The 25644-nt window shown below is 42.0% G+C and overlaps 1 protein-coding gene across 3 annotated transcripts in view; it reads left to right on the forward strand.

The window, feature by feature from the left end:
• The window catches only part of USP22 (ubiquitin specific peptidase 22), a 107658-nt gene that overhangs the window by 47883 nt on the left and 34131 nt on the right, over positions 1-25644 (forward strand). For all 3 annotated transcript variants that reach the window (XM_081889222.1, XM_081889223.1, XM_081889224.1), the window contains one exon: positions 1839-1940. In XM_081889222.1, coding sequence (XP_081745348.1) covers positions 1839-1940 — 102 coding nt within the window. The remainder of the gene's footprint in view (positions 1-1838; positions 1941-25644) is intronic.

Consider the following 25644-nt stretch of genomic DNA (forward strand, 5'->3'; position numbering starts at 1 on the left):
TTTTTCTTATTCTCTTCAATTGTTAGGAGAAAAAGATGTTGATGGGATGTATGCTTTGTTGAATTTAACATAAGGAACATTCCATTTATTGGAAGATCACTTATGTGGAGTTCTTTTTGGTCATAATGTGGTGGACAAGTTAAATTAAAAAAAAACCATGAAAAAATATTGGAATAAAAATATTTTTAAAAACATTTTTTTTAAATGGAATATCAAATAACTATTACACTTCACAGCACACGATACATCAGGCTTCCTCAAACTTGGCCCTCCAGATGTTTTGAGACTACAATTCCCATCATCTGTGACCACTTGTCCTGCTAGCTAGGGATCATGGGAGTTGTAGGCCAAAAACATCTGGAGGGCCGAGTTTGAGGAAGCCTGCTATACATGCTTACCACCCGTTTTACCCTGGTCTTGCACAATGCATTTGCTTGATTGCTTTCTGTACTACCACTATGAGCAATATGCATTCCACGCAGAACAAGATGAACTTTAATTGGCTTTAAACCTCGTTTTTACAATAGTGCATTTCATAATAGTACCCAAATTCTTTTATGATTAACAGTAGCCAGTCTTGCACATTTCTCTGTTGGTTTGCTTCTTAGATCATTATTGGTCCCTTAGTATCTCAAACTAAAAATCTTGTGCACTTGGTTCCTGCATCTAGTCCATTTTGCTAGCATCCTTTCTAAAGAACAATCTCTTCAAATTGCGGCTTTTCTTCCTCACAAGCATTATTGCTTTGTTGGAATGACAAATTTTCAGCTTGAGATAAGGGTGGTATTTATTTATTTATTTATTTATTTATTTATTTATCTTGTTGAGAGGTGATAACTGCCCTAAGACATTAAAATCAGTGCATCTAAATATTTTCCAGGAGCATGTAGATTAACTGAAGCCTGGAACCCAAAGAGCTGCTTAAGACTCACCCAAGGGGTTCATGCTAGCCAGATTAAATCTTTTGATTTCTCTTTGAATACTGATCACCAGAATGGCCTTTGAAACGTCTCTGTTTCAAAGCTGCTTTACCATCCATAGGGGTCTATTCTTTGAGAAGGATGAGTCTAAAGCTGCCTTCAGGTCATATAACTTAATTTATGGTTCTTTGGGTCCTGACATATATTTCTGGAGATCCAGTCTGCAGTGACAGTTTCTAGGAAATTCAAGGTGTTCCTTGATATATACATCCCAAAATGTGTTTTCTTTCTTTCTTTCTTTCTTTCTTTCTTTCTTTCTTTCTTTCTTTCTTTCTTTCTTTGGAAATACACTATTTGGTATCCCTTCTTACATATCTGATTCTATGTTATGTCTTTTAAACATAGGTGTGTAGCTTGTAGTTGGGTTGCTTTTTTGCTGTATTTGCCATATTTTATTTATTGAACAGAGCTGGACACAGTGGGGCTGTTTTTGAGCCCATTTGTATTTAGCTTCAATGAGTAGTTGTGCTGGCAGAATGACCTCTGTGAACCGAAAGAGAATGGTGGGTGCTCGAAACAAATTCCCACATGAAGGGCAATCTGTTGTTGTGATTTTAATTGAAGGTTTTTTCGCCCATTGTTGCGGGTGGAGAGTAGAGAGAGAACTGTTACTTGGAAACGGGTAGGAATTCTATACAAGTAGCTGCCTTTGTGTGCTTTTAGTACATGTTTATGGGAACATAGTGTGAAGGTCAATTGCTGCCTTTCTGAACTATAGAGAAAAGCAAGCCTACTGTTGGGGTAATATGTATGGGGAATCCAGCTTAATGGATGGTACAGTTTACATTGCAATGTACCCTTGTAGCTCTTTTTCAAGCAACCCTCTGAAGTACATATCTATTTCTCTTCATTACTCAGGTATTGGAGAGAAGTATTCAACGTGGGAGCCAACCAAACGAGAGCTAGAGCTGCTTCGACACAACCCCAAGCGGAGAAAAATAACTACAAACTGCACCATAGGTAAGCAAGAGTCTTCTGTTTCCATGCCGTTCTACAGTACTGTGGTCAGTATCCGTGTTTCAGGATAACATTTTTCCTTTTCAAGGTTTAAACGCATATCTACTTTCTATTGTTTTCTGATCTGCCCTCCTCTCCCCTGTCACTTAAAATACTTAAGACAATTAATCTTCATTGGAAGTCTTCAGAGCAGGAGACTTGAGTTTTATTTACACTAATCCTAAGGAGCAAATGTGTGAAAATGTAATGACTCAATAGGAGAAAATCTAAAAAGCTTCTGGAGTTTTGCTTATCCTGTTTCAACTCCTGCAGTTTCCATTACAAGTGAGTTGTGCGGGTACAAATCACACAGCCAAATCAGAGTGTTTGCTTAACTTTACGACTGCAGACCATTAGCAAAGTGTAACATGTGGCTCTTTTTTTCTGCTTCAGCTTGTGACAGACTTCAAAAGGAATTCTTCAGATTTCTGCATTTCTTCACTGATTATATAATTTGGTTATTTCATATTTCTATCCTTTAATCATTTGTATGTTCACTTTAGACCTAAAGAAGGGCTAATTTGAAAGGCAGGTATGACTAGAAGTTTCCAGGAAAAGAGGATTTGCATAAAACAATTTTACTTCTGGACCCTTTTTAAATAATGGATGATCTGCCTGTCAGTCATTTGTGCCCTGTGTAGAATTGACTATTACTGTCTAAAGGTTTTGTGTGGTTGGGGAAGGGATTGCAATTACATGCCCCACCTAATAAGGCACACCTGACATTTTTTCAGGAGCCCAATTAATACAAAAATATCCCCAGTTTTCAGAGGGTAACATAACTCATGGATTTGGGACTATTTGAGTTCAGAATGGAAACAGCTGGACGATCTAAGAGCAGGATAGGTGAGCAAAACCCAGCTTCTTCAGTGCATGTATCAGGGGTCAGCAAACCTTTTCTGCAGGGGGCCAGTTCACTGTCCCTCAGAACGTGTGGCGGGCCAGTGTGTGTCCGCACGTGCACATGCCTTCCTTCCCTCAGAGACAGAGCGGCTGAGATACCTCCACTCACCTTGTTCCGACTGCTAATGTGCCACTGCCGAGCAGCACAGAGGAGTCCTCCTCTTCCTCTTCCTCCTCCTCCTCCTCCCTCCTTGCAGGCTCTCTCCTCCCGCCTATTCTCGCCCCTTCACTTCTCCTCCTCCCTTCTTGGAGCTCGCCGTCAACAAGGTGCCGTGCCCTGCGCCTCGCCCCAATTGGCGCATCAAGCCTTGGGAAGGGTCACGATTTGCCGGCTTGCGTCAAACCGGCCAATGGAGGGGAGGCCTGAGGTTGCTAAGGCTTTGGATTGGCCAGCGTCGTGGAAGTCTGAGCAACCTCAGAGCATGTTGGGATTTGTAGTCCCGGGAAAGTGCCTCTCCGCAGAGCTAAACTGGAGCTAAACCTGACCGAGCGGGCGGCAAGCTCCGCAAGCTGGATTTACGACCCTGGTGGGCCTTAGTTTGCCAACCCATGGTGTAGATTCTACATAACACTGTATAGAGCATGTTTGGAGAATCTTTGGCTCTCCAGATATTACTGAACTACAGTTTCCATCAGTCCCTACAAGCATGGTCAGTGGTCTGGAATGACTGGGGTTGTATGAGAATATTTAACTGTCCTTTCTATCAGTGTTGCAGGAGCTAATGAACAATAACTTTTCTGTGCCGCCTCTAAGCTACGAGTTGGCAGGGTGGTGGAGCAAAGGTCCAGTGGCAATAGCAACACACATCCCAAGCTTCATTATGGCAATCTGGCTAGAACTCCACATACACTGCAAAGTTACATGATGGTAAAGCTCAGGGCTTCTGCCAAAAATGCAAAAGTGATTGGGGGGGGGGTGGGGGAGAGAGAGAGAGAGAGAGAGAGAGAGAGAGAGAGAGAGAGAGAGAGAGAGTGTGTTGGTGTGTCACTCAGTATACACAATTTTGAAAAAATGCCCATTCATTTTTCATGAGTATTGTGGGTGATGCAGCTGTGTTCCATTATTGGTCCTTATTTTGTTTTCAGTCACTTATCCTTTAATTTCTCTTTACAAGCTCTTTAAAAGTTAGTCCAGTATTTCTCAAACTATGGGATAGACTCAGGTTTCTTGAGACTGGATGTGTTTCTATGGTAAAGTCCCAAGGACGGATAGGTCTTAAAACAAGTAGTACCTTTATCACCAGCCAAGACCTGTCTAGATTGAGCATCTCTGGCAATGGACCTGCAGCACTAATCACGTTTGGATTTGTGGGGCTGAGTGCACACTTGCTTTCCCTATCATCCTAGTGTTTTTTGGGAAGGAGGAGTTCCAAAAGAGCTGCTACTTCCTATATATTCCTCTGTGTGTGGCTTTAAGAGGGGAACACAGATACCCTGCTTTATTTTCCTTCTGATTCCAGTGTGGCATTACTACCCTGAGGTACAGATTGCAGCAGCAAGCAGTTCTGAGCACAACTTGCACAAAGATATCTCTAGATTTACCTGTGAAAAGTCTAACAGTCTACAGTCTTTGAGAGCTGTATAGCCCCATCAAAGCAGCTCACATTGCAAGCTGCCTTGCACCGAGGGAATTTAACCCTCTACTGTCAGGTGGGATTAAATGCATCTAGACAACACTCGACAGTATTCGAAAGAATTTTTGTGCCAGTCTTCATGCTCCACATAGTGCATAGCTATGCCATGTAGTATTTCAGTGCCCCATCCTTTGTTTTATGGCAATTCAGTGCTTTTAATTCATTCACCCTTTGGGTGCAATTTGACTCCTATTGTGGAATGACCGACAAAGCTGAAACAACATGCACACAAGTTGCTGGGGGTCAAAATAGCAAAATGCTGTTTGAATTTATTTGTTTATTGTCATGTCTGCAGATGTTTAACCTGTTTTTTCCTCGTCTCGTGGGAAAGGAGCATGGGGCATGACAAGAAGTTTTTGTTTGTTTTCGTCATAGACCAATTACTCTGTCTTTTAACATTGCTACAAATGGCATTAGGGTCAACCGTACCTCACAGGTTTATAAAAGCCCTTTATAGACCTAATTTAAAAAATAAATAAATTCTGAGTTAGAACCTTCCATGTTGACTCAGCAAAAGTACCTCCTGTAAAATAACCCTAGTAATTTGGCATTTATGGTTATTGTCATTGCAGTTGCATCTGTAAACATTTGTAAACAGCATGTCTGCTGACCTCAGCCAAGTGCCTGACTTAATGGCAACTGAGTCGAGAACCATTGGGTGCCCAGTTTTCTATGTTCATGTCAAGATAAGGGTTACATTCAGCATTTCTAGGGCACAGTGTCTCACAGTGTCTCGGCATTTTTCAAAAGAATCAAAGTCCTCAGACAGTACTATCTGTTTCAACACTTGGCATTACATGTGAACCTGGGTTCATGGTTTATTTTGGGGAGACAAATCTCAAACCTGGGCTTGTATGTCTCACTAAGCCAAATTATGACGTAGTTATAGGTAGCACAGCAGCAGCAGAACCAGAGGAGGAAGAAAATGGAAACTCACACGCTGGTTTGTTCTCATTAAACCATGATTTGGCTAAGTGTTATGTGCAAACAAGACCAACTGTTGTAGTTGTCTTTTTCTATCTTCAGCTACTTCTTCTATCTTTGCTCTTCTGTTTCTCACTTTAGTCATATTCTTCTCTCTCTCCTAACTTCCTTTAGCCTTTCTCCTCTTACTCTACTTTGGTTTTTTTTTTTTACAGTATTATCACCTTTGTTTATTTTTCATCACTTCAAATTTTGCTGACACCTATACATCTGCTTCATTCTGGTGGTTCATTGATGAAGATAGACTCTAAAGGTTTATTCATCTATTTCCCAATAAGGGGCAAGGATAAGCATTTTCAGATATCCATGTCACTTTCTTTGTTGTTAATCTCCTTTTCTTCAGACCTACCCAACAGGGTGAATAAAATTTAATGATTTTTAAAAATAGTTTTTTATATTTAAAATTGGATTTCCCCCCAAAGCTTTTTTCAAATACAAAGCTTCTCAAATACTAATTAGGTTAATATTAAATCTTAATTTAAACTTGTTAGCCTTACAGTTAATTTCTAAAATGAATCAATGCCTCTTCCAGATGGTTTCTCAAATATGAATATTTACAAACCATAGGTATTCAATTTTGATCTGATGAAAATTAGCTACTCTATTTTGCCCCTACCTTATTTTTACCTATCAGTCAAATATATATTTCATTCTTATTTTGCTGTTTTGGTTTTTGAGGGTGGGGGTGGACCAAGGCAGAGTGGAAAAGCAAGGAACAACACTAGAAAGAAGAAAAGATGAAATTTCCCAGTGTACAGGTTCCTGTATTCATATAAGATTGTGAGAAACAGTGTTAATTAACATGATTTAGTGGTCAGATTTGCACCATTGTACAAATATATGAAAAGACAGGAAACATCGGTGGAAATGTGATTTAAATCATCTTGTCATTTTAAATCAATCCTCCCTGCTAACCCGGTATCTCTTTTGGCTCCTTTCTGGTGTTACGATTCCTGTTCTTATTTGTCTGTATAATTATGGGCAGGGCTTGCCTCTCTTTGTATTGTCCTTAGTTGCAGGCTCTTTATAAATAATACTGCACACTTTCAACCTACATATATGGAAACAAGTTTCCCCTCGGCTTCATAATTACTTTTGCCATACTGTGTTAATGTTTTGAAATGTCTGTTTCTAGAAGCCTATTGCATAAATAATGAAAAAGTTTCACATGTGTAACTTTGGGGTTGTGTTGCTATAATGTATTTCATTTCAATTCACCTTTAATTTGTATACCGCTTTTCTATATTGCTATACACAAGGAGGTTTACAACAACAAAATATACATCAAAGGTCACATAATAATCCAATCCAATAGAAAAAACACCATAATAAAACATAGCTTTAAAATAAACAAGTTATATAAAATAAAGTAACATTCAACAATCCATTAGAATATAATAGTACTGTACACAATAAAATTGACTCTCAAAATATCAGCAAATAATAATTAAATAGAAATTTAGAAAGTATAATAAATAATTACAAAACTATAATCAACAGAAATACAAGCAAGTCACAATGCATAAAATACACGATGTAGGTTCAAAGAAATAGTTAACATATAATAGAAAATAGAAGCTCCATCCATACTAAATAGCAGGGATGGCGTGTGAAGCCATGCCTGTACCCCAAGAATGGTCAAGTTGTTTGGAGATGGTTTAACTGATTGCTGAAAGTTTTATTTTGAGATTTGCAGTTTACCACACTGTGTTCTGCTGCCCTTAAAAATATTCAGGGAGAGATTCACCTAACCAGCCTTCCAGTGGAAGCCCTGCACATGGACTTTCCCTTCTCTCCTAGTCCTGTGCCTTCCCAAATTGCATCAGGTGTGTGTGTCAGGAGAACCCCCAGAACAGTGCATGGAGGGAAAGGAGGATTGCTCCTTCTGGCAACCTGCAATGTACGCCTAGATGGAAAACATTAAATTCTACCCTCAGTGCCTCTGAAAAGTCTTTTGACTCCATGAAAGCTTCTGTGCCATAGTAAGGAGGGGGGGAGCTCCTGAAATTCAAAGCATAAGGGGAAATGACTGATCTTTATTTCTGAAGGCATGTTTTTTAATAATGTCTTTTACTGAGCCTTCAAATTTTGTCTGTGTCAAGATTTAAAAGTATCTAAAACTATGTGCCCAGAGAGTTGGGGGTTTAGGGCTACATTTGACAGGAAAAAAATGATTTCTTCCACTAAAGTACTTTTCTTGAGGGAAGCGGGGATACATACCTGCTTCCAACCATTTCTCAGTGTATTATCTTACATACTGATTCATCAGCATTGCATACAGATACAATTTGCTGTTATTTGGACAGCCCCTCCACATGTGTTCGTTTGTATATATTGTTGGCTATTCAGACGACATGGCTTGCCTGCAAGTAGGCCTTAGTGAATCTGTTTTAATCCTTTTTGGTAAGAAATAATTGAGAAGAAATGCTTTCCTCCCCTTTACCTCATTATATCTTTATCTGTCACATTCTAGGCTTGTATATTTCCTTGTATAGACTCTATTACAGGTTTCCCAAAGGCACATGAAATTTCACAGGTGGAGTGTTGGGGGCAGATGGTAGGTTGAAGGGGAGAGTTTCATCCTCCTTTGGCTAAACAGTCCTTCTTAACCCATCCTCCTTTCTCTCCTGTGCTGCTGTACATTCTGCTGTTTGCTCTTTCCCTTAGTGATGGGGGTGGGGAGAGTATTCAAGATGGCCCTTTTCCCTAGAGCCAGCTGTGTTCTGCAGAAGGGGTGTTGAAGTGGGACTGGGTAGGCAATGGTGGCAGAGGGTGTTCTCTCAGTCTTCTCCCCACCCAAACCCCTGGCAAGCTATAGACACTTTGTTTACGTCTGTCATGCTTGGTCCATCAGCTTCTTAAAAATATCTACATGCCCTATTGTTCAATTTGGAAGAAAGTTTGCCATTTTGAAATGTCCAGTGATACATTGATTAACTTAAAATTTTGATTGATTACACTACCTGTGAATTATATTAGTCAAAGTGATTAAGAATACTGTGCTACACAGATATTTAAACATTTATGATTTTATTTTATGCAGTCTTGTATCTGAAGAGAAGCCTGGGATTCTTATCTTCATACCTAATCTTATGGCATCATCTCTCTTCCCTTCCCTTCTCCATTATTAATTTACTTTCCCTTCTGTTTTGGGATATTTGTTCTAGATGTATATACTACTTAGGCCATGTTCTTATGAACAGGAAATTACATGATCAACTTTTTATTACTTGAAACTGTTAACAAAGCCCATTTTGTATAACAGGTTTTCCCTATTCTTTATCCAAGAGCTGAATTCCTATGTCCTGCTTAGCTGTGCATAAGTGTTTCTTAAATCTGAATTTTTGAATATCCCAGTATTGCAAGTCTGATCCCCCCCCCCCAATGAGCTGAAAGTATAGTAATTGTTACAGACTGAAGAGGCAATGTAAGAAATGATCACAATCCTTTTATTTTGGAAGAGGGTGGTTTGAAGTGTAATTGTTCATATATTGCAGGTAATCCAGTTATTGTCCGCAAGAGCAGCAGAATCCCAGAGGAAATTGCATTTCTCAATATTTTGTTGCAATGAAAATGCAAAGTATCTTACCAGAGATTGCTATCACTGCAATCCAAGAAAATTTAAATATTATTGGGAAATGCTTAAAAGAAATCAGGCAGTTATAAATATTAAATGTCATAAGGAATGAGGTTGCATAAATGTACTCTGGGTGGCTTGTTGTTTAGTGTTGTTGACATTGATAGTACACCTCATCATCAAGTTTTATGCATGTACTGGTTGGTGTGGGTAGAATAGCTCAGGAGCACTCCTCTGGCAATCTACCTACCCAATTTCACGCACACTCCTCCCTCTTCAGAGCATTCTGTTATTGTTACAGTTCATTTCTATACTGCCTATTGGTCAAAATGGCTCACAAAGGTTTACACCTTTGAAATAGAAAATTCAAAATACTGGACTTGACTTCCTTTAACCTTTAAAATTCTGTATGCCTGTTTCCTGCAGATTGATGCTTATTTACATGAGTAAAGGTAAGAGCTTCTCAGTAACCTTTTACTGTTCTTTGAAAGTGTCAACAAGCATGTGGATAGGAGTGATCCAGGCCAAAGCCTGTACAATCCTTGAACTTTCAAAAAGCTTTTGACAAAGTCTCTCATGCAAAGGCTTCTGAATAAACTTAGCAGTTATGGATAAGAGGATGGGTCCTCTTATGGTTTAGTAACTGTTAAAGAACAGAAAGCAGAGAGTAAGGAGTAGGGAAAATGGACAAGTCTCACAATGTGTAGTAAGAAGTGAAGTTTTCCAAACATTTGTATTGGGGCCATTGCCTTTTAATTTGTTTTTAAATGATGGGTTCAGGGAGTACAGTAAGATGGCCAAACTTGCTGATAACAAAATTTTTCATGAGTTAACTGGAAAGATATATTGATTGTGGTGAATGGCATGAAAATGAGAACTGATACGTGACAAGTGGTGTGGGTGGTAAATTTTATGCTTGGGAAAGTTAGAAAAAAGGTTCAGAAATAAAATTCTAATTTATGGCTTTATATAGAAGTGACCATGGTTGGCATACAGTTCTGGTTGTCACACAGTTCTGGTTGTCACATTGTAAGATGTTAAAATCTTAGAATTTGTAGAATGAGAGAATATTCAGAGAAGGCTGGCACGCTGTTCACAAATCTGAAGTACCTCTCCTGTGATTTGGAGGTGGTTGTTGTTTGGTTTAGAAAGAAAGGCTAGTAAGAGGGGACATTATCAAGAATTATAGCATTATGCATGATGTGGGGGAAAGTGAGTAAGGAGAAGGGTTGTTTTTTTAACATTAGAACGTGGGGTCCTTCAATGAAATTAAAGGGCAGGGGTGGAGTTTCAGTAGAGACAAAAATATGAATTTCACATAATGCGTAGCCGTGTGACACTTGGTTGATGCGTAGTTATCTACGCTGAGTTGGACAAGCGTATTGGCAAGGCAGCTACAGCAACAGCTTGCCTCTCCAAAAAGGGTATGGGAGAACGGGATGCTAATGATCAATACCCAGATGAATGTCTACCAGGCTTGTGTGTTGAGCACATTGCTTTATGGTACTGAGACGTGGGCAGCTTACACCTGCCAGGAGTGACGCCTCTAAGCCTTCCACATGTGCCGTGTCAGGAAGATTTGGGGCATCACATGGCAGGACACAGTCCCAAACAAAGATGTGCTCTCCCAAGCTCACATTCCTAGCATGTTTGCACTCCTGTCTCAGTTACGTCTACGCTGGCTTGGTCATTTACACAGAATGGAAGACATGCTCTCTGGGAGGCTGGCTTTCAGGCAGCAGGCCTGTGGCAGACCAACTCTGTGTTACAAAGATGTCCGCAAATGTGACATGAAGTCTGGCAACATTAACTTCACCATGTGGGAATCCCCTTGCAGATGATCAGTCAGGTTGTGTATCTGCAACAGTAACCAGAGGAGGAAGGACAGCTGGGAGGAGTGCAGCAAGAAGAGACACGTTGGTACACTTGCACCAGCAAAAACCGGATACCTTCATTTGCCCTAGCTGCAACAAAACATGCCTCTCTTGTGTCAGTCTCTACAGCCACAGCAGGCCCTGTAACTCTCCAACAGTTTGATTTCACCCCCCAAAGGTGCACTCTTGTATTGTCTCCTGAGACGGATTAATGCCAACCATAGTTACCTTACAGAATTTGATTTTAGATGATGTGGCTACAGCTAGCTTAGATGGCTTTTTAAGCGGTTTGAACAGATTCATGAAGGATAATGCTATGGTCACGACTGCTTGCTGTTTTATGGTTCAGATAAATCTGCACCGGGGGACGCGGGTGGCGCTGTGGGTATAACCACAGAGCCTAGGATTTGCCAATCAGAAGGTTGGCAGTTCGAATCCCTGCGACAGGGTGAACTCCAGTTGCTCGGTCCCTGCTCCTCCCAACCTAGCAGTTCGAAAGCACGTCAAAGTGCAAGTAGACAAATAGGTACTGCTGTGGCGGGAAGATAAATGGCGTTTCCGTGCGCTGCTCTGGTTCACCAGAAGCAGCTTAGTCATGCCATCCACATGACCCGGAAGCTGTACGCCGGCTCCCTCGGCCAATAAAGCGAGATGAGCGCTGCAGCCCCAGAATCGGTCATGGCTGGACCTAGTGGTCAGGGGTCCCTTTACCTTTACGTCTGCACCAGTTTCTAGGGAGCTGTGAGAGAGGGCTGTTGTCCGCATGCCTTACCTCTGGACTTACTAGAGGTCTCTAGCTAATTCTTCTAGGGCAGAGGTTTTCAACCTTTTTGAGTCCATGGCTCTCTTGACCAACTACATTCTTTCTGCACCACCCCTGTGGGACTCAGGAGCCAGTTATGTGAGCCCTTGCCTGCAGAGCCAGCAGCCCTGCACCATTTTTGGAACATCCTTCCTCGTTGAGTGTTCTCTCAGCCTCCTCTCCCTTCTCCTTGGGAGTCCTCTGGGCAGCCGCAGCCGCCACCCCTGGTCTCTGAGCTTCCTCATCCACCCCAAAGAGAGGTGCCTTCTCACACTGACCCTCAGGGGCCTGGGAGGAGGATGCCCTCAGCCTTAGCGGCCTGACAGATACTGGAGAAAGCTGAATGTGAGGACAGCACCTTACTTTGGGAAGCAGCAATGGCAGTGGTGGGCACTCAGCTCCCAGGCAGCCATTGCACACAGTGAGCACAAGAAAGGCGAGAACAGTTCTTGCCTGCCTGGTCTCCCATTAGTCTTTCCATTCCCAGCAGCAAGGGCTGGTGGGCTGGCTGGCTGGGCTCCCTCACCCGCTTACTTGCTTACTCCAAGGCTGCCTCAGCTCCTGGCAACCAGCACCCCCTGGCCAGCCCCAGAGGCACCATTCGCCTGGGGCGCTTGTAGCCAGGGCTGCTGCAACAAACAGCTGTGCAAGCCTTTGGGAGGCAGAGATGCAAGAGGGCATAAGAGGAGAGAGGGAAGAAAAGAGGGACAGAGGCCAGTGTTGCCCGTGGCACCCCGACCATCATTCAAGACACCCCAGGGTTGAAAACCCCTGCTGTAGGGAAAGGAAGCTGGACTAGACAAGCCTCTAAATAGGCAGGGACCGCCTTACAAGCATGGGGAGGAAATGAATACAGTGGTACCTCGGGTTAAGTACTTAATTTGTTCCAGAGGTCCTTACTTAACCTGAAACTGTTCTTAACCTGAAGCACCACTTTAGCTAATGGAGCCTCCTGCTGCCGCCGCGCCGCCGGAACACAATTTCTGTTCTCATCCTGAAGCAAAGTTCTTAACCTGAAGCAATATTTCTGGGTTAGTGGAGTCTGTGACCTAAAGCGTATGTAACCCGAGGTACCACTGTATGTACATTCTTGTGAAGTACTAACAAGGTATCTTTTCCCTGCATGTTAATGATTGGAAGCCATAGTATTCTGTGGCTTCTATAAACATTTGGTGACAGTATAGACAGGTTGTTTCCACACATGGTGTACTTTTATCTTTGCTTGCGTAGAGGAAATACAGGCGTGTCTCTCCCACTTATGCAGGGGTTATGTTCCGGGTCCCTGCACACATAAGCAAAAATCGCGCAAGTGAGGAGCACAGCATAAAGCAACAAAACATAGCTGGTTAGCTTGTATAAAACAAGCTTTATAGACATGGCTCTGAATGAACCCTGGCTTCCAGTCTAAGGCTTAATTGTTCTGTTGTGGCATACCAGACAGCCTCTGCATACTCTGAATCGGAAGACAGAAAATGTTTTGACTGGATCACTCTTGAATGTTTACTAAAGTTGAGTGAAACAGAATTATTATTTTTCTTCCTGTTTTCTTTTAATGTTCAAACTAATTTGCAGCAGTAGTGATAGAAGCAGTGGAAGGAGGGAGGAAAATTCAGTTTCTTGTTGGACTCCTCGCACAACTTACATTTTTGTACCATCTCCCTCCCTCCCTCTCCTCCATAAGATCAGTGCTCCTCAACAGACTGAGGTATTAGCTAGGGATCAGCCTGCCTCCGATTAGCATATGAAGTGACTTTGTGGCTGAAGACTCTACTGCATTAACAATAGGTGGCATTAGGTTCCCAAAGCACATGGGTAATTAGCTAGAGCCACCTGGGATTCCCATTTGCATTGTTGCCAGAAAAAATAATTTTAAAAAGGCAGCGAGAAGAAACTTTTTGTTGTTGTTGTTGTTTTACTTAGCCAAAAAGAAAGAAAGAGAGAGAGAGAGAGGACGAAAAGGGAAGGAGTTCAAATCCTTTTCAGGAAGAATGATGCGATCTGGGGGAGGTGCCACAGACAATGGCAACACAACAGTGGCAGGTGGCTTTTGCAGCTGTGTGACACTCGGGCCGCATGACCTGAGAGTGAAGCATGAGTGGAATAAATATTGCAATAGTTCTTCAGCATAAAGGTGGCCAGGCAGGGAGTGTGTGCAGAACAGTGGCCTGGAAATTACTTCTGGTTCTCTAGGCAGCAACCAGAAACACTGCTTCATCTTTCAGTAGTGTATAAACTATGCATGAGCTTCTGTACACAAGGGCCTAAGTAGAGATGTTGGGAAGATGTGGAAGACTGCCTACTTTTAAAAGTAGAAAATGTGCTACTTTTTTGCCTGTTTATTTTGCTTTCCAATATCTAGTTCAGAGGTGAACCATATCTAGTTCAGAGTAAGGAACCATCAGCTTTGGTTACAAATTTTAACAGAGGTAGGCTAAGTGTTGGTAATTTTTTGGTACTGAAGTGGCAGTCTTAACAAGCATGGTTGAAAGTGGTTTTTGCTATCTCCAGTTTTGACTTAGAATGCACATGTTGAGTCAAGAGTGGCATAAAATACTGCCTAAATATTTTTTATTTGCGTAGTATAGCTTAAATTTACTGGGAAATGAATAATTAGAGCTGTTCCCTAATTAACCTTTTTAATTAATTAAGTGATTTGCTTTCAGATTGCTGAAATTAATATTTTACATCTACGCAAATGATGTAAGGATATTTAAGACCAATATTTTCCGGACCAAACTGCAGGCTTATCCATATTTCTGAAAACAGTTTGAGTTCCTTGCATAAACTGTTTTACAGCAGTACTAGCAAAATCACCCTCTCACAGGGGGGTTTTGGTTATAAAATAAATGTAAAATTCATATTTTAAGCCCTGTACCAGTAAATACTTCAGGTTTTTCCAGTAGAATCATCTGACAGAAAAAAAACCTTTCTTTTATTCACCGAGAATATGTTTTAAAATAGACCAGGTTTTTTTACAGCAGATACAAAGATCTAAACACTGCTCTTTTTGAAGTTGACAGCACCATAACATTTTACTTTTAAAAAATGCAGAAAGGTAGTTTTGTGCTTTCAGTTACCACTATCTCTTCGGTCTTTCTAATACTTGGGCCTTTGCTTGTCATCTTTGACTAATACAGTAATAATGAGAGAATTTAAAACCTTGATGTGTATTTTTTTCCTCCAAAAAAGAGAAGAAAAAGGCATGTATATAAATGGCCAGAAAGCTTTTCTGAAAGCAGACTGCTCCAGGAGGCTCAATTGTACCAGCCATCTGTGAAAGAAGAATCACACAGCTGCTTCAGAGTTCTAAGAGGTTTGTTGCTTCTAGAAATCTGTGGTTGATGTTAAATTTTAGTCAAATCAAAGCTCCCAGATTTGCTGCCTAACGGGATGTGTCTAATCTGGTGATTTGGATGCAGTTCGCTTAGGTTTTCAATACCTAATGATGTTCATATGTCTGGTGTGATCATGCGCCTTAGTGACGCTACTTACAAATTTCCATTTAGGGGATTGGATGATAAATCAAAAGTTCAGAAATTAACTCTTCAAAAAGTTTGTGGCATAGATGCTAAGTTATAATGGATCTGTTGCTGTTCTGAATGTTCGCTTCCTCTCCCACCCCTGTTTTATTAAGAACTTCCGGCATTCCTTATATTATGGCATTTAGAACTGTGTAAGGTAAAAAGAGACAGAATGCTTGTTGGTTTACAGTTTTACTGGTTCTTTCTTTGCTCTTGTCTACCTGTTTTCCTATATCTGATTTAGCCTCCAATACATGCTTGTTATCAGGATTTTACTGTTTAGGAATGCAAAACACACTCATAACATTTGTTTGTATTTCAGTCAAGAGAGTTACGCTTACGTAACCATTGGCTTTTGTGGAAGTTTTGAATTATTTATTTATTTGAGCACATACTGGATTGGTTTGATTTTGAGACTTTGTTTTTCCTTTATAGAGAATGTGAGCAGCAGTGGCTTTGTTTCTCACTTCCAGTTTGGATTTGGGCATTTTTGGAAGCTGAGTTCTTGAGAGCATAGAAAGGAGGCATACATAAATAATGTTATATCCAGGTCCTGAGAATATCTGTAGTTCTTTTACATAAATGAACTTATAAATTCTGTTGCTGCAATTTTTTTGTTCATCACATTCCATTTGTTCATCACATCCCCTAAAGCTATTTAAAACCCCACAAAATATATCTGTGATTCTGTTTGAAATCTAGTTAAATGAATAAAGACATTCTGGTGTACCTTCTCATGGATGAACGTTCGGTCTGCAAAATCTAGTCCAAAAGTACATATTTCAAAATGCTTTTTGAAATATGTTTGCTAATCACAATGCGTACCTTAATTCTGTAGTTGCAATGTACTCAGAATGAAAACTGCTCTCCTTTTTGTTCCATCTTGTTTTCCTTACTCCTGGGAAGTAAGCTGCTCCCTAGGAAAACAAATAGTGTAGCATCCACTTGCTTATACAATGTAATTTAGTTCTGGATCTTGCGACAGATTTTTATTCTGTGATGACTCATGTATGAACCATTTTTAGAATGTAGGAAACAGCCTATGACGTCGCATTCTTTCACCATCTAACCCAGTACCGTCTGCTTTGACTGGTAGCGACTCTATAGGGCGTAAGGCAGGGATCTTTCCCATCACTTGATACTAGGGCCTATTAATTGAAGTTACTGGAGATTCAATGTGCAACCACATGCACAGAAAGCATGTGCTCTGTCACTGAGCTATGGTCCCATCCAATGGGGCGGACTTTGGTAATATGGTACCCTGAGCAAAGACAAAATTAAGTGCCCCCCATATATTTATTATTTTCACAGTAATTCATTTTTTATTATTTTGCGCCCTTTTGGCTCGGCACCATGTGCTGTTGTATAGTGGAGGGCCACAGGTCTCCTACCCCACCAAGAAGTAGGAATGCCACAGCCTCTCTCTAACCACCAAAAAGGCCCCATCTCTTGTGCTTGCATACCTGTTCTCACAAGTACATGGGATAGAGCAAGACCTCCAAGACAAGTAAGAGTGTTCATAAGGGACTAAGCAGTTTCTGATATAATTTGGTTCTAAGCCACTCAAGGTTTTAAAGGCCAGCACCAGCAAACCCACAAAGCAATGGCAAACATTATTGAATGTTGACAGTTTGCTAACAGTGGAATATGGGAGATTTAATGTTTCAAACTGTCCAGAATAGCCTTGCAATGTTGAAAAAGAGAGTTAATGCCACCTTCCACCTCTACTGCTGAGAGCAATTGCTGTCTGGCAGAAATACTACACAGTAAGTGGTCTGCTTGAAGGGTTCAGTTGATGATCCTTTTTAAAATGCTTTTTAAAATACACATCACGGCAACCCATGGGCCATGAGTGACCCACAGAAATCTCCAGTTCAACCTGTGGAAGTACCCATGCTGCACTCTTTGCCGATTTCTCCTGTTGAATTTGCTTCCTCCCTGTTAAGGTTTACATTCCTCAAAGTCCGTTGGCATATACCAACCGCAACTTTCTCCCCACAGCTCCTGGCCCTTGGGGGAAAGAAGGTTTTTCCTCTCTGTATAATATGGTTGGATGTCTCAATTTATGCCAATCTTAATCCTCTAAAAATACACTAAATTCTCTTCAGGAGTGCATGTCTCATATTGTTGGAATCAAGTGGTTGATGAGATCTCTTTAGCTTCTTTCACTTTTGGATGCCTAATCCGAGTAGAAGAAATCCTACTCAGAGACGACCAGCAAACTTGATTTACTCATACACATTTTGCCGAGCTTGAAGATTATAAGCATCAGATTCACTGAAGTAAAAAATGTCCTGCTGAAGGGAATTTTGCTTTGGCTGACTCCTGAAGACCGAGTGAGATTTAAACTTCATGAAATTTGTTTGTGAGAAAGTCTGATTAATTGAGCCACAACAGCATTTACCCTTTATAAGAAAACTTATGCATATACTTCACATAGAAAACAACTTAATCATATAACCCCTAGCAGCTAACTTGGGGATTTGAAAGTGAGGAGGAGTGTCTTTGTATGTTGCAATGGGGTACAATTTAATCTGCAATCTGTTCCAATTATTTTCTTCCTAGGAGCATATGCTTAAAGCCTTTAGCTGTACTTACTTTCTTTTAAAACAAATGAAATATTGATACATGACTGTTAACCTAGCTAAAATATTCCTAAAGGGATGGATCTTACTAGATATTATGTGGGATTTTGGAAGCCTCACATGTGGTGGTGGTACTCATGCATTCTGGAAACTGCTGGGAAGCTTTCTGAAGATCTCCTCCTCGGCCAGAGCTAAGGCATCACTGAAATAATCTTGGCAGTTACATATGGCCATCGGTTATAAAGCCAACTTTTTGACGCAGATATTTTCACTTAACTGGTGAAACAACTGTGTGATAAATCAGTGAGTCACAGAATTGTCTTCAATTATCTGTGCACCCAGGACAATGCTAACTGTACCACACCTGCCTTTTATTATGATTTTTAATGAGTCACTTGTTCAATGTGGGTGGGAGGAAAGGTATATTTCAAGTAAAGGATTACTCTGTACCTCAGAACCTAGTTGAAGCATCTCATCTTCTGGACAGTTCATATTATTCAGTCGTTGTTGTCGTCCCCCCTCTTCTCATATGTTTAGATGAGAATTAAAAGACTTAGGGTGTGCTTGCATGTAGTCTATAGCCTCACTCCTCTGAAACCGCTGCTTCTCCTCCCAGCACAGTGCTTAGCTGAGTCAGTAACAGGTATTTCTACTCATCAGTTGTGTGCAAATATGCCCAAACTGTGGCTAATGTGTATGAAGAAGTGATGATGTGCAGATTGTTGTAAATTGCTTTTTAAGAAGGTCCTACATGCACATCCTAAGGGACGCGGGTGGCGCTGTGGTCTAAACCACTGAGCCTAGGGCTTGCCGATTGGAAGGTCAGTGATTTGAATCCCCGCAATAGGATGAGCTCCCATTGCTCAGTCCCAGCTCCTGCCAACCTAGCAGTTCTAAAGCACGTCAAAGTGCAAGTAAATAAATAGGTACCACTTTGGCGGGAAGATAAGCAACGTTTCCATGCACTGCTCTGGTTTCGCCAGAAGCAGCTTAGTCACGATGGCCACATGACCCAGAAAAACTGTCTGTGGCTCCCTCGGCCAGTAAAGCGAGATGAGCACTGCAACCCCAGAATTGTTCGCAACTGGACTTAACTGTCAGGGGTCCTTTACCTTTGCCTTTTTACATGCAGTCAGCCATTTGGGCCGCTGTGAACTGCCAAATAAAAGGTTTGTGGTGGTGTTTTTTTGGTGGGGGGAAACTATGCTCTGTGTGGCAAGTGGGGACATGCCAGCCACTTGTCTTAAATGGCAGCCTCCATACAGAGTGATTTGATGCAGCCCACACAGCACCTGCCAAGTTGCATGCATCAGATTTTCCATGGCTGACTTTCAAGAACCTTTGTGTGTATTGCAAGCAACCCTTCAGTGGTCTCTTCTCCTGGGCGATATATTGGCGAGGCGCGATACAACTTGTTCCTCCCTCTGCCTCTTTAAACTGCTTGGCTGAGGAGCGCGTACTGCCCTTGCTTCAGCCAAGCAGTTTTACCAAGCCCCTGACCCTCCGTTAAAGTGCTCCCCCACCCCAGCTGAGAGAGTCCAGATCCTGCTTGCCCGCAAGCAGGAGCAGAATTGTAGCTGCTCAGCTGGGGAGGTGCAGACTCCGTTAGACCTCTCCCCCTGCCCTGCCAAGGCTGACACATGCTTCCCTCATTCAGGGTCAGGTGGACTCAGCCAGGCAGTGCAAGGGCTCTCCGATGGTGCTTCTAGGCTCAGTGCTTGCCAGCAGCCTCATCTTGTGGACTTCACCTGGAAAGGTGGGCTGCGTCTTTCCTCCCTGGGTAAATGACCACCCCAGGAGAAAAGAGGCAGCACCCCCACACGGGCAAAGGCAGTCAAACACGCAGAGCCTGGCGAGCTCTGTGCACTTAGCTATCACCGCCTTGTCTATCTTTGGGGAGTTGGGGGCAAGTGAGCCTCAGAAAGGAGCGCCGTGGTCCCTATTGCTTGCATGTGAGTGGCAAGGACATCGGGTCTCGCTCGGCTGGGGGCAGGAGCCTTTTCGTCCCTCCCCCCCAGCTGAGCAGCAGGCTGGGGCCAACTGCATTGGCCCCAGCCTGCAAGGCGCTGGGGTGAAAGCGCCTCAGCTCCCGCAATGAGAGCTGAGGCAGTTTCACCCTGTGCCTCGCTAGCTGAGGCCAGTGCAGCTTGCTTCAACATTGTGGTTTATCGCCAAAGCACGATGTTTGGCTGGTGATACATGGCAGTGTTGAAAATCTAACGTTGACCAGCCCTACAGTCGAGTGTTCATGTTGCAACATCAACTCCAGTATGATAACTTACCCACAGTTCCTGCAGCTGGGCCCTTACATAGGCTTATGAGCTACAAGGTGTTACTAGCTAGGCCAGCCTTACCACATTTGGTCAAAAGGCTCACAAGTGCTGGCTGATCAGTTACATAGATAATAGTTTATAGTAGCAGTTACCATTACGGTCTTTATGCAGTTGTATAGCTGTCTTTGACACTGGAATTTTTTGTTACGCAGGGTGCAGACCTCCAAGGCATGCAGTGTTTTGATTCGTGTCCCTCTTTGAGCAACGCTCAAACCATTCCTAAGCCGAGCTATGGTGCGCTTTGCAGCATTTACACATGGACGCCAAGTTAAGTGACAGCTACGCTGACACCTTGAGGCCTTTCCATGCAGCTTGTGAGTTGCTCCAGCATGGAGTAAAGAGGCTGGGAGCCAGGATGTTAAAGAAGAGGATAAACCGTTTACATACTACTTGTAGGTTTGCTCTATGTAGGCACACACATAGGACAATCTGCACTGTGCCAGGAATTTTGATAGCCTAGTGATTTTTGGCAGTACAGTACACAAGGGATTTCTACGGAAGCTTCTTTATCTGCTTCTTGTGCTTTACATGTTTGAGGTTAGAGCGGGTGTGGGGAATCTTTGGCCCTCCATATGTTGCTGAACTACAACTTCCATCAGCCCCAGCAAGAATGGCCAATGGTCAGGGGTGATGGGTGTTGCAGTCCAGCAACATAAGGCGGGCCAAAGATTCCCCATGCTTGGGTTAGAGTGAATTGTGCAGCATAATCCAGGTTTGGTGGTTTAGGATTTAGTGTTAGGTTGCTTTCCAGGTTTGCATAGTTCAGCAAGTTCATCTTAGTCTTGTTCAGCTCTGAACAGATGGGGAAATTCTTGTTGTTTGCTACTGCAATAGGACTGCTTAATGTGTGGACACCTGCTCATAACCTGCACAGCTGATTAAGCTACCCATCTTGAGAAACCAAGGGTCAGGTCTGAGAGTGGATGGCTCCAGGTTCTACTTCAAATATGCTTTTCTCTAGATATGAATTCTGCAGATGAATTCCCTGCCTCCTTTTCCAGTTTAGATCGATGTATTTTATAAAACAGAATAATATGGTTTTGTAAACCACAGGTCTTTTGGATGATACATTAAGTTGCTGTCTAAAACAGTCACTCCTTGTAACCTCATTCAATATGAGAAGACAAGACAAACCATTCTGGCCCCGTGGAAGGAAAAGCAACGTGTTTATACAAATAAGTAACAATAGGCGAAAAAACAGAAAGCAGCCACCACACCCAGGGAGCTTCAGAGAAAAAGAAGAGCTCTGTACCAGGAAGAATTTTGAATCATATAATATTCTCTATACTAGCAGGTTGGAGCATATAGGTAGCATTGTTGAAACAAGCAAAATGGTTCCATGGAAGTATCAGATAGACCTGTCAGTAAAAGAAGCAAGCTAGTACATAGTCTGAACGCAGCAATAATTAGGAACTAGCTCATCAGTCCTGTTCAGATGGCAGCTTAGAAGAACACACTATTTCTGGAGAGGAGGAGGAGGAGTTGGGATTTTCCTGCAGCCCACCCCCATTCCCATTGTTGTTAAGGGTAGTGGGGACCCTTTCCTCTCCCCAACTTTGCACCACACTTTTCAATGCATATTGGCCTCACTTGACTGTGGTAGCTGAGGTATAGAGTGAGGCCATGTCTGGGAGGGAGTGATTAAGTTGCTGTTTGTATGATATAGCCCTAAATGGAGGTGGGTGAAAGAGATAGTTGTAAATTATGTTTAATGCTGCTAGGGATTTTTGTCGACCAGACATACGCTTTGCAACAAATGGTTGGCTGGGGATTAGCTGTGTTATCTGTATGGTTGGCAGGAACGCTTGAGAATGAGGTTTGTATGTGGGAAATTGCTAAGGATGTATTTGGGAGAGGTTACTCAGGTGAAGGAAGCATGGGTGCAGTTCTTATTTGAGTTATTTTGTCGCTAATAATGCTGTTTTGTGTAGTTTCACTGTATTTTTGTCTTTGATTTTTGTCTGTGACATTTCTAAGTTTTCCTGCTAATCATACTGCTTTAAATGTGTATTTTGTATTTGATCTTTATGTGCAATACTTTATTTTGATAATTTGTAATGTTCTATTTTATGTTTTAAACTAGATTGTAAACCACTTTGAGATTATTATTATTTAACTATAAAGCAGTATAGAAATGGGTTAAATAAAATAAAGCTAGACATCCAGAAGGCCAACTGGCTCTCTCTTATCTCTCTCTTACCTTGAGTAACACAGGCTCCTCATTCTTTTCCTAAAACTGGGGACTCAAGGCACTATATTTCCCAGTCCCCATTAGCAGGTACTGTAGTTCCTGGAGTGTTTTGCTCAGGCTTTTTGTTCTAAATCTTGAATGCTTCCCCATGGCATCACTGCACGCTTACTATGTGAGAGAGCCACAACAGCATCACTTTACATCAGTTCCTCCATGAAGGACACCCGTAAAGTGGCCACTTAGACAAGAAGGTGGACAGATACACCATTGGCAAATGGTTTAGCCAGGGTTCCTCTTCCTGCCCATTTTTCTGGGGATACCGTTTCCAAACATCCCTTTCTCCACTCCACTAACTAAGAATTAAAAGTTGGACTTACTGTGAAGCGTTCTAGTTAGCAGAGAATGGAGAATACAACCCTGTCCTGTGAGTCAAACATGGCTTGGGGTTGTGCTCACCTTTGCAGGACTCCTCTGTTTTCTTAGGAATTCATGGCCATTACTCCTGTTTGGTACCTTTAAGTTTTCTTCTTTTACTGATCTTATTTTCTCTTTTAAAAGTTGATATCAGTGTCATTGCTTTGGGGAGGTTTCTCCTCAAAGCTATGGCCAACTTGGGTCTGGAGGAGGGGTTCCTCTTCCCAGGGCCAAGGGGGGGGGGAGTCCTTGTGTTGACTCCGCCTTCTAGTTAACCCTTTCTCCCATTTCCAGTATATTTTGGCGTAGATCTTGCTCATTGTGTGTCACAGTTGTGTTCATCTGTCTGCAACCTCATACGTCTTATTTGCACATGTACGTATCCTTGTAGGTGAGGCCACATACCAACTCAAGACTGGTTTGGAAGTGCCTGATTTCTAGCAACAGGCACTTTCTCAGACCTTTGTGCCTTTTGACATGCCTTTTTGGCTTTTGGGGTGGTTACTTCTGGCACTGTTGTGGAAGGGTTTGTCTCCATCTAGCTTTCTTTGGTAACAAAATGTTCTAGCACTTTAGTTGTGATTCTGAACTAACCCTTTGCCTTGAAGAGTGACTCCTGTGCTCAGATTTCCTTGAGCATCTTGTGGGTTCTTAGTGAAGCACTTTACAGTGATCAGTGTTTTCAGTGGCACTTGAAGTTCTTAATAATCACCTAAGTATTCCCTCCCTAAATAAGTGCCTTGTTGCTGCTTGTTGTCAGAGAAAGGACTGGATTACCCTAATTACCTCTGCATTGACCCTGCCATTATTCTTAACCTTGCTACTGCCAATTGCACACTATCAGGATAAAGGAACTAGCCACGAATCTCTCTTCACTCTCTTTGCTCTAGTTTCAGTGTAATAATAGAAGCACAACATATTCCTCAACTATTATTGCACATTTAATATTTTAACCTGATTTTTTTCCAGGGGGAAGTCATTATCTGTTTGTGTTTCTACCAAAACGGTTCCCTCTGTCAAAACCCCACTCATCTTCGCGGGGTTTTTAAAAACCAGTATCAACCCTCTCGGTCCCAGTGTTAGAAAATCGTCAATAAAAAAAGCAAAGCACCAAATTGTACTTTAAACCTAGGTTATGGTTGCCACAATGGAATGTTTCATTTTTTTCAATGAGATTTATTATTATTATTAATTTCATTTCTATACCGCTTTATATTTTAAAGAAAAGAATTCAAAAGCAGCTTAGGACAAATGAAAACATCAAATAAAACAATCCCGAATTAAACAAATTCAAGCCTCCTGGAAATTATTTCACATCCTTCTCTAAGTGACATTTTGCTTTCCACTTACTTATTTACCTGCTTAATTTATAGAGCTGCCCCATAGCAGAGGTATTCTAGGAAGCCAGTGTGGTGCAGTGGTTAGACTGTCGGAGTTGGACCTGGGAGATCAGGGTTCAAATCCCCACTTAGTCATGACACCCCCTGAGTGACCTTGGGCCAGTCACAGCCTCCTAATCTACCTCACAGGGTCGTCGTAGGGATGTAACTGAGGAAGGGGGTGAACCATGTACTTCTTGGAGAAAAAGGTGCACTATAAATGCAATAAATAAGCTGTTCTGTATACCTGCTAAAGAAAGCTGGAGGGAGCAGCCAGAGGGAGATGTCAGTTGCCAATCTGGCATCCAGAGATTGCCATATGGTCGCAATTGGAACTGTGACAGTCGCAAAACGCATTGGCACATGGGGGATTTCTAACACTGGCTGTAGCTTAGTGGCATAGCACACAATTTGTATGCTGAAGATCCCAGTTTCAGACTGAATAATCTCTAACCAGTGTGCTCACAGGCTTCCTTGCAATATTACATGGATTTTGGGGGCACCTTTGATTTGCAAAGACCAGCATGGGTCTGGAATGGCAGCACTGCAAGGGATCCTGGGTCCTGTCTCTTGAATTGCATGCTGCATCCTCATCTCCTGGCTATCCGAGACAAAAATGCAAATCCTGTGCCCTTGGTGGCCATCAGGAATGCTTCTGAAGCATGGAGGCATGGAATGGAGCCTTAAATACTTGGAGTATACTTTTTATTTCTCAGATTTACTGAGGAAGGTGAAGAAGCTTATTCTTTTACACATTTTTTGTTGCGAACAGCCTAAGCAATGTTATGAAACCGTGTTGTCTAGCTGACTGCTTTTGCAGGCTCACCCTGCTGTGCTTTTAGTCCAGTGCTGTTAAACTGCCTTGGGATTGATTTTAAATGAAGGCGCACAGTTAGATGCAAGGTCATTGCAGAGCTCCTCTAGTATTGATTTACAATGCTGCTGAGGGCTGCAAACTTTAACTGTCTCCACTGTTTCTAGCAGAAGGCTTTGTATGGGCTGGAATATGGGAACTTAATGCCTGCTGTATCTCCAAGCCATTGTTCTACAGATTTTAGGACCTTTAATATTTTATCAGCCAAAGTGTGACCATCTTTTTAGCCTTGTTGCGTTGTTGCGAAGAATGGTGGAGTTGTTCATTACTTCATTCAACTGTGTCCTTTATTGGTAAAGGTTGATTAAGGCCAGTGGTGGTTGTAGTGATTAGGAAAAACCTGTGACCCCACAGCTCACTTCCAGTTGTTTAACCATGGTTAAGTCATCATGAACATCAGGTCTGTACTGTAACCAAGGAAGAAGAAGGTGAAAATATCTGACCACAAGAGAGAAATATGGAGGCAATGTATTGGTGGATTTCTTGTGTGATTGTGGATATCAATGAACAAGGAGCTGTCCAAAATGCTTTATACCTACCAGTCTGAATATAGCTGTTCTTGCTCTCCTCTGATTCATGTTGCCATGTAATGTCTAT

The sequence above is a fragment of the Podarcis melisellensis genome, assembly GCF_964234715.1.
Source record: "Podarcis melisellensis genome assembly, chromosome: 14".
In the NCBI taxonomy this organism is placed as follows: Eukaryota; Metazoa; Chordata; class Lepidosauria; order Squamata; family Lacertidae; genus Podarcis; species Podarcis melisellensis.